At 50.8% G+C, this 12,022-nt stretch overlaps 4 protein-coding genes across 4 annotated transcripts; 3 read left to right on the top strand and 1 right to left on the bottom strand.

Moving 5' to 3' along the window:
• Nucleotides 1-1,606: 1,606 nt before the first annotated feature.
• On the top strand, nt 1,607-3,554 carry KD926_009422 (cytochrome P450; the record flags this gene model as incomplete). Its single annotated transcript, XM_053102057.1, has 6 exons — nt 1,607-1,808; nt 2,134-2,308; nt 2,369-2,755; nt 2,810-3,221; nt 3,282-3,317; nt 3,390-3,554. 6 exons carry the CDS (start codon nt 1,607-1,609, stop codon nt 3,552-3,554), a joined length of 1,377 nt encoding a protein of 458 aa, XP_052954389.1.
• A 3,531-nt stretch (nt 3,555-7,085) lies between these two features.
• KD926_009421 (polysaccharide lyase family 1 protein) lies at nt 7,086-8,283 on the top strand (the record flags this gene model as incomplete). The annotated part of the gene is made up of 2 exons (XM_053102056.1): nt 7,086-7,655; nt 7,723-8,283. 2 exons carry the CDS (start codon nt 7,086-7,088, stop codon nt 8,281-8,283), a joined length of 1,131 nt encoding a protein of 376 aa, XP_052954388.1.
• Nucleotides 8,284-10,109: 1,826 nt separating this feature from the next.
• KD926_009420 (uncharacterized protein) lies at nt 10,110-10,484 on the top strand (the record flags this gene model as incomplete). Its single annotated transcript, XM_053102055.1, has 1 exon — nt 10,110-10,484. One exon carries the CDS (start codon nt 10,110-10,112, stop codon nt 10,482-10,484), a length of 375 nt encoding a protein of 124 aa, XP_052954387.1.
• A 376-nt stretch (nt 10,485-10,860) lies between these two features.
• Nucleotides 10,861-11,908, bottom strand: KD926_009419 (uncharacterized protein; the record flags this gene model as incomplete). The annotated part of the gene is made up of 3 exons (XM_053102054.1): nt 10,861-11,428; nt 11,478-11,641; nt 11,690-11,908. The coding sequence occupies 3 exons, from the start codon at nt 11,906-11,908 to the stop codon at nt 10,861-10,863; spliced, it is 951 nt and encodes a 316-aa protein (XP_052954386.1).
• Between the last annotated feature and the right edge of the window lie 114 nt (nt 11,909-12,022).

Here is a 12,022-nt window from a genome sequence, read left to right as displayed (position 1 = left end):
GTCGTTTCGCCTGTCCACTGCGTCCAGAGGTAGGAGATTGGAAGGCACTCAAGTCCAAGACCAACCAGGTACACAATGCAATAGGCGAGAGCAAAACCAATGAGGATAAATATGACTTTTTGAAGACCCTCGTTGGGAAAATCTGCCGACAGAGGAATAGAAACGCCATTTTCACGCAGGAAAAACTAGCAATGTAGAGCAGTTGCGTGATCCATGTGTACTATGCATCCGTTAGAATCAACGGGCATAGCTGGAAAATGATATATATCTCGGGAATTTGGGCTTTACTTTCACAATCCTAGTCACGTTTTCAAAGGGCACCGTCCAAATATTCTTGCCGAAACCGTCGTCTGACACTGATTTGAATATAGTGAGTATATGTATCAGGCAAGCCCTTGGGACCTTCCTGAACATTTAATACTTACTCGGATATTCTGGTGCCCCCATTGGCACCGCAGCCAGCTTATTTCATCGATTAGCCATCGCCAAAGAAAAAAAGACTTTGAAATACACCTACTAAGCCTGAGATTGCACATATGTCCTCAACATCAAAGTGAGCTCGGAATTGCAAACATCTCAAGAGGGTCGTGACAATGGCAAAAATGCCAAATATTGTTGTAACTAGAGGAGTAATACGAGAACGATCACGAATGAGTTCCTCACACATTACACTGGTCAAATTGCGCATTGCTACCAGGATCAGCCTAGCAACAATGAACAGAACGGAAGGAGTATCGATGGCATACAGAGAGCATATTAAAGGGCATCTCATCATCAGGCAAGTACTGACATCTGCCTGATATTCAGTGTCTGCGCAGATGCATATCGTGTTGGAGGGACTGCACAGAGTCATCTGCTGACCCCGAGAAACGCAACTGTTCTGATTTTAAAAGAAGAACTCAGAAACCAGATCATACGAAACGCAGGCGACTTTAAGCCTTACCGCACACGTGGAAACCCGCCGGTTGCAGCATTGACCCGAGTCGGGCAACAGACGATCAAAAGTATAATTTGCCAAGGAAATTGCATCTTCACGGTAAGCTAGCGGAAAAGAATGAGGAAGAGTCAAGGGAGCTTTTCCCTCGCTCTTTATTCTCCAAAGATTGGGGACCATCGACCGGCCGAAGGAAGACCCCCGGTCGTTCGATTTGGCGCCAGCAAGAGCTACCCGTGCTACCAGGTCAACGCCGATGATAGCGCGAGAAGTCAGTGGCACGTAAAGGAATCGAGAACTACTCCCTACACTGAGTACGGAGTAGTAGCTCGGATGGGGGCTAGAAAACAAAAGGATTTCAGTCTAGGTTTTTATATTATTACTGGGAGAGGCATTCGGTTTTTTGGGTCCCCTTGCGGTGCCAATAATGCCTAGCAAGAACTACTTCGTTGCGCGCACTCTACGGAGTACCATTAGCATTATGATGATGCAACGCTACTCCGCCACTAGGTATATTAGCGAACGCCGGGTCCATGATCCCTGCTCATGGACATTACGCCAAGTCCTCTGTTCTTTATCCAATAACGTGGCCTATAATAAACCAGGCTGACGCACTTCCGGAGGAGCCCCTGTCGAATCCCATATTTCGAGCAGTCGGCGTCAAGCGGTAGAATGCAGACTCAAACCCTCCTCCAAGGTCTGGCTTTGTCTGTCGGATTGTATTGGGTGGGCTGGATATTCTATGCTAGATGGCTGCATCCCCTGGCGAAATTCCCTGGACCGCCACTTGCGGCTGTTTCAAGGCTATGGATTGTGATGATGGTGGCCCGAGGACGTGCTGAGAATGAGCAGCGACAACTGCATAGGAAATATGGTCAGTCAAAGAAAAGCCATTCCGATATAATTCCCGCAATCGTTGACCGCCGGCAGGCCCTGTGGTTCGGATCGCGCCTAACGAACTAGCCGTTAGCGATCCAGCTGCGATCAGAAAAATATACGGCATCAAATCCGGATTTACTAAGGTAATGCGGTTTCCCGACACACTGGATATCGAAAATGATGCATCAGACGTTGATGACTGCAGACGGACTTTTATTTACCATTTCGATCACCTTTTGGTAGGAATCAGATGCAATCTTGACCGAAGAGCTGGCATGAGCTTATCCTCCCGATAGCACGATACCCTGATCTTTTCACAGCAACCGATGAAGAGATGCATGCCCGGCGGCGAAGGATCGTGAATCATGTCTACTCAATGAGTAGCGTAATCCAAGCCGAGAAATACATGAACGCATGCACCGACCTCCTTGTAGAACGATTCAGTGAAGTGGCAGACCAAGACTCCACGGTGGACCTCCACAAATGGGCGCGAATGTAGGTGATGTCCCGGCACAGATGCAGTTTCCCGTCCTACTTTAACCCCTCGACAAACAGGTACGCGTATGATGTAATTGGCGAGCTGTATTTCGGCAAGATGTTTGGATTCCTGGGGGCCCGGAGGGATCATTTGGGTTACTTGTCTTCCACTGATGCCTTGATTCCAGTCATGACACTATCTGCCGTCATGCCGACATACGTTCGCCCCTTCTTCATGCTCGGTGGTCTTCTCTTTTCACGAATGAGAGCGTCCCTAGTTGCGCTCAAAAGCCTGACGAAGGCTGCCGACGCTACCGTCGAGGACCGTCTGGCGGAGTCCAAAGAAGTGGGCAATGTATCCCAACGCCCGGATGTGCTCAATAAAGTCCTGAAGATATACTGTCAGGAGGGTCAACGAGTGGACTTCGACATGGATGACGTTAAGATGGAGGTGTTTGGCGCTTTGTAAGTTGAAAGCCCACAGAATCTCTCCCAGACATCGTTTAATCCCCAGCCTAGCTTTGCAGGAAGTGACACCACAGCCATTGCCTTGACCGGCGTCCTGTACCATATGCTGAGACACAACTCCGTCCTCGAAACTGTTCGCCAGGAGATTGATCGTGCCACAGAGAATGGTGAGCTGAGCCTCCCGCGCATCTCGTATGATGAAGCGGTGAAATTACCGTACCTGAGTGCATGCGTGAAAGAAGCGATGAGGATCCATCCAAGCGTAGGCCTGACGCTCCCGCGCAATGTGCCCGACCACGGCTGCGAGATTGCCGGACATTGGATCCCTGGAAAAGCCCGCATCGGCGTGAATCCGGCGGTCGTGCACCTGGATCGAACCGTGTTTGGCGAGGACGCTCTGACATACCGACCGGAGAGATGGCTTGGTCCCGGGGCCGATGAAATGAGTCGGTATATGATTCAGGTTTGTTGATTGATTGCGCTTCCCGGATTGGTTACGCCCAGAGAACTGACAGATTTGCAGTTTGGAGCAGGCTCCAGAACGTGCATGGGAAAGCATGTAAGAGGACTGCCAACCCAATTTACCCATGGATTGTCCCCTCAATTGACTGACGACTGACTTTCCTCCCAGATCTCCCTTTGCGAAATCTACAAGGTAGTCCCAGAGCTGATCCGGTCGTACGACTTGGAACTTGAGCTTGCGACCGAAAACCTCGCAACCACAGCATACTGGTTCTATAAGCCCGCAGAGGTCAAAATCAGGGTCAGAAGACGCAAGAATGGAAAGATGGATTGAAGCAGATGCCAGATTCAATGTGCTTAAGATAGGTCATGCCAATCTCGCTCGGATTGTGATATCACCGTGCAAGTTGTTTTCCGGATGTCTACCGCAAGGTTAATAGCCAAGCAAAGTATGTCCACTAAACCTAATAAGTGAACTCCGTAAGCCAAGATTGAACCTGCGAGTCAGCCGACCGTGATTGGTGGAAGAAAAGGAACAGTCGGAGAATGAGATCGACTGCAAGGTGTATACTGGATGATATTATTGCCCCGGACGGTCACTCTGTTGCCTCCAGCTCGTGGAATTTCATCCTCCGAATGACAGCGACATGATCGTCGAGAACCACGGGCCTGTGCAGGGCTTACCATCCCGTGTATGTACTACGTTGATCATTGCCTTGTCCTAAGATGTGCAGAAGCTATCCATGGTCGTTCGTTGCCATATGTTATACAAGATGAAAAAAACAGGGATAGTAGCCTGATCATCCCAGATATCCAGCTACGACCTCTCCTTCAAGTCCTTTTCATTCCCCTGATTATTACAGGAGGGGAAGACCGAGATCGCCGTGTCCCTCCAATATGGGTACAGAGTAAGTTGTACTCCGTAGCGGGCAAAATAGAACTTGTTTTGAATCATAACGGGATAAATTCGTGCTAGCTAGACACTTTATTTTCAGAAATGCCGTGGTGCTCCTGCATCAATCCCGACGCAGTGCACGGATTCCTCGCTCGCTCGTATCACATCATCCCATAACCGAGGAAGGAATGGATCCACGCGGCAGGGGAAAGCGACTAAAAAAGTGAAAAGGACCCCCGTGGGTCCACTCTAATTAAAGTAGTGGAGTTGATGCTCTCTCTTTCCAGTTTTCAACTTTATTCTACGTCCGTCCGGTCGCTCGATCAGCAGGCCAGCTTTCTAACTAACCCAGAGTAGTTTTGAGGTCTTGCAAAGGTCAAGATCTTAGAATATTGATGGATGAGAGAGTTGCCGTTGTTCGTTGAACCGGGTAACGCTCGAGAATATACAACGCAGGTATTGGAGCGTAACGCAGGTGGTTGAGAGCAATGGAAGGTTTCCTGTCCTTGGATTGACCGAACTTTTCGTAGACAATTGGAAGATAGAGATAGATACTTACATGTACATATATATATATATATATATATATCAACCTGTGGCCATGTGCCGTAAGGAAAGGCCGCAAATCGGTGGAAGTAGAACTTGGAGTACTTAACTCATATTTTGCCCATGACCATAATAACATACATTCGCACCTCCCCTATCATAAAATCTTGAACACTATGATGTCTTGAACACTATGACGTCTTAATTCTTATGGAAAATAATTGTCGTGAGATTTATTACTGGTGTTTGAAAAAGCTATCCATTCTAAAAGTAGTGCATAAACTGCATAAGCTGCATAGACCCAAACCAAACGATAGCCCACCAACACCGTAGACCAACAATAATACGTTGATATGCTATTACACTCTCAGTCGCTGGGTACTACATCTCCATGCTACAAATGTCCAATTGGCGGCGAGTGTTGGGTTCCTGTAGATGCCGGAGCACGTCGTCGTCGATCCGGTAGAACAAGGAACCGACACTACATGCAGCGAGGATTTCCGAATAAACTCGTTGCGCATCTTGGCGCATCGGCCTATGCTGACAGTTATTTTCCCATAATTGATGGGAGAAAGTGCCCGCATGGAAGGATTGCGCAGACTGGTGGCTAAGTGGCATCGCCTGGCGAAAGCAAGAAACCCCTGGAAGATATTGTGCCAGGTGATATTGATGACGCTATGCGTGACTGTGATTCATCTCACAGTAGGCTTGGGTATGGTGTTTCCTTCCAGTCTAGGACCACAGGACACCCGTACGAAGGGGCGGAGAGATAATGTTGGACAGAAGCTCTTGACCGGCACCACTGGGAATATAGCCAGACTGAAGAAAAGCCATCGTATCATTTGTTGAAGACCGGGGCGTCGAGACGTGGGTTCAGGGTGCCGGTGGCAACAGTCTGTTGAGCGATGAGGTGTTAGCATCGCCAGACCGTAAGTATGGAGTAGGTTGGGAAATAGGCCTCGCCCCTTTCGGATCCGGTTTATCTCTGAACGGAAAATGAAGTTAGAGTCTACACCGTTGGTGATTGTGATCATCGGTTTCCACCTCAGGATTATCCCGGATGAGACACCGTGACACTATACGGCCGACCCCGTTCATAAGTCATAACTAGGCAATATCGGACGGAGTCTGAGCTGACATTTCCGGGTAATAGAGATCGCCCAGGAGGTGGGACCACAGGCCACCGACAAGGGGGGTGGAAGTCGAGGGAAGAGAGAAGAGAAGGTGACACCGAACGTTGAACGAGGCTCGTGGAACCAATGTAGTGACGGGGAAATTGAGTGCTGAGCTACAAAGCAACCGCCGGCCATTCAGAGGAACCAGGATTGATGAACTGTGGAATGCAATACACATGCTTAATCTCGCCGGTCGGCGTTGGATATTGGATATTGCGGAGGAAGCGCGCTGACGGTGGAGCGCGCTGGTTAGATTAGGGCTCGGGTGGAGAGAGCATCCACTCGTCGACGCTTACCCAGAATTCCAGTCTCCCTCCCGGACCTCGAAGGAGCGAAGGAGGGCCACACGGCTCGTATGATCAACCATTTCATAACTGCTCCGAGTAAAGTCTGCAGTTTCGGGGGAGCGAACATGTTCTGTTCAGTCGGGTGATAGGCACCGGTAGGGCGTTGCAGCCATGTCTATCCCTCTCTATCCCCCCCGATTCCTCTCGCGACGCCGATTGAGTGCAGTAAAAAGACCCCCCAAAAAATAGAATGAATAAAATCCCGGGGCATTTGACATCTGCCATCCGCCATCTGGTCTCCCTGCGCCAAAGTGTCTCCCTTCGAGCCGCGTCATGGCCTTAGCCTCAATCGGGAAACTTCCGAGGGCTTTAATGAAGCAGCGCTGAGGGAGAAAAGTCAGAAAGAGCTGGCCGTCGCCCATCAACCCGAAACACTCGAATTAAATGGATTAGGGCTTAAGCACTTCGGGCGGTGGCTTTCCCCCTGCGTTGCCCACTCCGTGCCTTCCGGTCGGAGGTTTGACCGGATGGACGCGGTGGGGATGTTTCAGACGCGGCTTCAACGCTGTCGATCTCCTTCCCAAACCAAATCGGCCTGCCAGAGGATCGACATGGATATTCACCATGTCCAGTTTGGAGCTTCTGGACGGCGGATATTGCTCGGGATAACCCTGGGCGGGTTTACCCACCTACCGCAGCCTTTGCTCCCCCCGATCCCAAACGATGGCTTCCTGAGGTCCGTTTGGGAGTCGGCCAGCCGTGGGCATTTACGGAGAGCACGACGGATTTACAGAGTGGATGAAGACGAAGTAAGGTATATAAGTGCCGACGGATCTGCTCTTCTGGAATGCTTCTTCTCTTCCAACCCAACCAACTCCCTTCGGTCATTCATTCGTTTCATTTGTCCCTCTTTGTCATTCTTTCTTTATTTAATCACTTAAATCACCATTCACGCTTCCAGGATGAAGTACTCCGCCGTTCTTACCACCATCGCTGCTCTCAGCGCTAAGGCTCTGGCCGCCGCTGCCGTGCAGGGTACCGCCGAGGGCTTCGCCTCCGCTGCTACTGGTGGTGGCAGTGCCACCGCTGTCTACCCTACCTCCACCGACGAGCTGGTCTCCTACCTCGGTGATAGCGAGGCCCGCGTTATCGTCCTCTCCCAGACCTTCGACTTCACCGGCACCGAGGGTACCACCTCCGACACCGGTTGCGCCCCCTGGGGTACCGGCTCGGGCTGCCAGCTCGCCATCAACAAGGATGACTGGTGCACCAACTACGAGTCGGACGCCCCCAGCGCCTCCGTCAAGTACGACAACGCCGGCCAGCTCGGTATCACCGTCGGCTCCAACAAGTCCCTGATCGGCGAGGGCACCAAGGGTGTCATCAAGGGCAAGGGTATCCGCATCGTCAACGGTGTCGAGAACGTCATCGTCCAGAACATTGCCATCACCGATATCAACCCCCAGTACGTCTGGGGTGGTGATGCCATCACCCTCAACGAGGCTGACAACGTCTGGATTGACCACGTTACCGTAAGTCACTTACTTCCTTTGCGGTCCCAGCCAGACCACACCGCTGACCTAAATTCCGTTCTTCTAGACTGCTCGCATCGGTCGTCAGCACTACGTGCTGGGCACGGAGGCGGACAACCGCGTCACCCTCTCCAACAACTACATCGACGGAGAGTCCGACTACTCGGCCACCTGCGACGGCCACCACTACTGGAACATCTACCTGACCGGTTCCAGCGACAAGGTCACCATGAAGGGCAACTACCTGTACAAGACCAGCGGCCGTGCCCCCAAGGTCCAGGGTAACACCTACCTGCACGCCGTCAACAACTACTGGAACTCCAACACCAACCACGCCTTCGAGATCGGTGAGGGTGGCTACGTCCTTGCCGAGGGCAACACCTTCGCTGACGTGAAGGCCTCCGTTGAGGAGTCCTCCATGGCCGGTGAGCTCTTCTCGTCCAGCAGCGACGCCTCCACCTGTAGCTCCTACATCGACCGCGCCTGCGTGGCCAACTCCTTCTCCAGCTCTGGCGACCTGGCCGGCACCTCCACCGACGTGCTCTCCAAGTTCAAGGGCGAGAGCGTCGCCAAGGCTGACGCCGCTGGCACCGGTCCCGCCTCCAGCGCTGGCCAGGGCAACCTGTAAAGGGTGTTCTGTTCGCGCATTGGAATGATCAAGTTCAAGTGGAGGACACGGAACGAGGACATACTGACGGACATGAATCCCGCGCTGGATTGAGACTCGAATGTTTGACCCCCGAATGGTTCTCTATCTTAGCCAAGTACAAATATAATCTTCTGAGATAGAATCTCTTTTCCTCGCTCCTAGACCTGTAACTTCATGAAGATGACCGTATGCAGTTGATTGGCTTGTGTTTCTCTTGAGTCTACATGATTCAGGTCATCTAATGAAACGCCGCCGAGATGACTTGGATTCGCCTAGAAGTCCTTTTCCCCCTGCCTTGATGAGTGGGTTCCTTGCGATCTGGAAATATTTCCCCTTTCCATGTTCCATTCTCCACCCCATTCTCGTCGCAGTGCACGGTGCGAAACGTGGCTGCACACGCCGAAGCGTCGGCGGAACGTGCGAACGCTTGGCGCGTGTCAGCCCGACTCCTACGTCATGCAGGGGGGGGGGGGGGGGGGGAAGAAACTGACTATTTTTGAGACTCTTCTCATGCAAGCGTGTTTGATGGCTGACTCGCGCCCCGTTTTTCGCTGGCGAAGGAGGTCGTCGTTCTATCTCCTGCGACGTTCCGGTGGGGTGCCATACTGAGTAGTGTTTAGGTCTAGGTTTTCGACCGACGCTTTCCTTGGTACTTTACTCCGGACTGATTCTATTAATCTATTTTCCTGTTCCCATGGGCGCCCATATCGATTAGTATCAAAGTGTGCCAAATTGCCGCTTCTGATTGACAGGTTTGTGGCGTGGGTCGATTGCTCCCCATTCCGTGGTACCACTTACGGCTGCCCGGCCTAGGCTGTCCTATTATGATGTCATGCAATCATGATCGTCAGTGATACTCTGTGTTTCGACCTTGCCAGAATTCTATGCTTGTTCCATGCTTGTTGTATGTACAATGCGATCGAGACTGGGTTGGGTTGGGTTAGAGACAGATTGACCACTGAGCTTCTGTAAAGCCGTACTTTGGACACGTCTATACCCGAGAATGAGATCTGACAGAGAGATGTCTTCGTGAGATTCACGGCTCTCATCAGTCCGGGTTGGCGAGGATGGAATAATCGTTTATTAGTCTGAAAAGACTCATCCATGACTGACTGGAGTGACTTGACTACTTGGATATGTGAGCACTCCTGGGCGTGGCACGACGGCTGCACTGGAAGTTATTATGGAACATTCTTTCTCCTTCTGGTTCAAAAATTTGCTATAGGGGTCGATTTGACCGTATTAATTAATCATTTTGTATCACGATCTCGAGGGTAGGGATCATTATGCCAGAGTTGCTCCTGGCCAATACATGAAATCACCATAGCTAGCAAGACAGACTATGTATCCATCCAGAATTCACTCTTTCTTTCCGGAAGATTAATACTGGTAACAAAGAACGGAGCAAGAAGCTTTCAGAAAAACCAGTGTAGAACGGTTCTTTGTTGAATTTTGAACGGGCGGAATCCCGCACAGTCCTTGCTGGAATCTCCGGCCCAGGGCAACCACGCCCATTGTATGGCGCTCCTTGTCTTCTTGATGACTATTATCAGCCACCGGCGTCGACCGAGAGGCCTTTGAGATGTTACAGTTGCAACCCAGTCAGTTGAATGCAGCGCTTTAATAGTAGTGGTCGACCTTTCTCCAACGCCCATTTGGGCTCAATGTTTAAATAGGCCCTGCTCCTTCTAGTAGAAACACTCACACCCACAGCCACTCAACTGCATCCCGAGCCCTTCCTCGTTCAACTACGTATCTCCATCAACATATATATCCAGAACCCATACAACACCAGCAAGAAGACAATGTCGACAGGTATAATCCGCACGAGTCAACCTAGCGACGAAATCGACGAAATCGTCTTCGACATCCCTCTCCACGAATACAGCGACAGAAACAAATGTCACATCAGCTCCACACCCAGTCTTCGACGTGTGATCCAGGTTCTTGCTTTCTACGCGATGAGGCTCGATAAAAGTTACCGCGCGCCGAGTGGGCCCGTCCGGAGTGGATCTGCGCGGTTCATTCTCCGCGTCTCGACTGCGCGTGCAGATCCGGACGCGCTGTGGAAGTTACTGCAAGCTATATTTGAGGAGCTTCCTGTCGCCCATGGTTCCCGGGTGGTGTTTCCGCACCGGCTTGAGGAGCACGTTCTGATGATCGATCGTTACTTGGGATAGATAGGGCGCACCCGGATTGTTTTGTTTCTTTATACATAAACGAGGGTGAAGTGGGGGATCGGAATTGTGCGAGCTTTGAGGTTCTATAATTCAGCAACTGCCTTTGGGCCTAGTTGCAAGAGTTGCGAGGTTATTCTGTTATTCATTCATTGGTTGGTCCAATATGTTCTTGTAATGTTCCCGTAGCTTCGGTGCCATTTGTACAATAAAAGGTGCGGTGAGGCTTATGTCTACAGAATAAGTTATCACATATGAAGGCCTTATGTATTCGGCCATGCGGTCCATTTAAATCCACATGTTTGTAAAAGCCTATAGAATAGTTAGGCAGTTCATGGTTCCAACAGTTACGTTGATAGTTCTCCATCTCATTCCTTTCTCAATAGCCAGTGGCAACGTCTTGTCGGAACTCATTGAACAAGTCCGGCAGAAAAGTGTTCAAGTGACTCATCTCGTTAAAACAATGCGCCGACAGATCGTGGGCCAGCTTTTCTGGTCCACCAGCCACGGACATACCCAGGACCAAGATATTTCCAAACCAAAATCGAGAGCGAACCTCGTTCCCGCGCCCATCGGGCCTTGCCCGGAGCTGATGCACCAGCACGGCGGAGAGGGGAGTGAGACCGTGTTTGGCCTCTTCGGGCTCGTCTTGCTCGTGGTAGCTCAGGAGTGAAACAAATGCAGATATCATTCCGAGGACCCCAGATTGCTTATTCGTGTTCGAAAACCCCATCAGTTCCGGATCGAAGAGCCCGATGGACGGTTTGTAGGGTGTTATCCCGATATATTCATCAACAAAGGAGGTGACATTCCAGTACCGGCCGGTATATGCTGGTTGTACTGCCTTCTCCGGGAAAAGATTAATGGCAGCATATTGGTGAGCCTCCGGATTCCAGAGCTTGTACTTGCGAGTATCGTTTATATGCCAGGAAAACCAGAAGCCCAACCTATTGTGTTAGACTTTTCAACATTGAAGAAAGGCCGGGCGAAACGCACATTTCCCCTGTAACGTTGCCGGGGACATCAAAGCGAATATTTAACGTCAACGACCCATCCGGCAGAAACGAATACCCGTTCTCTAGCCTCGCGTAACCTGGTGCGTTCAGCGCTTGCGGACCAGCCGTTATTTTGACTGCGAGACTCCCAGGATAGGGCGACTCCTAGACTCCGATGAGTGTGAATAAAATGTCAACTGGGAGGAGGAATACCTGAAGACCTGAGATCATCTCGGCGCTCTTAACGGGTTGCGTATCGTTGAAATACTTGGCCCATGGCGTCCTGTAGTCCGGGCCCTTATAGCCGAGGTAGTAATGTTTATCGTTCTGATCGATCTGACGCGCATAGAGTGGCCCAGCCGGTTGGCTCAGACCGGCCGAGGCGCGTATGGAAAGCAGGACGAGGACGCAGATAAACCAAGGAGTAGGCATTGTAATAATTTGTGAAGAGCCTTCGGGGTTTGAGTAGTGAAGATACAGTATTTAACTCCCTCTGACCATGCGCAAATTCTAGCTTGCAGTGTCCAATGTTGATCTTTAACCATT

Source organism: Aspergillus affinis (genome assembly GCF_023601865.1).
Source record: "Aspergillus affinis strain CMG 70 chromosome Unknown NODE_68_length_188550_cov_91_414992, whole genome shotgun sequence".
NCBI classification, from domain to species: Eukaryota; Fungi; Ascomycota; class Eurotiomycetes; order Eurotiales; family Aspergillaceae; genus Aspergillus; species Aspergillus affinis.
This window is presented reverse-complemented; position numbering and strand designations above follow the sequence as displayed.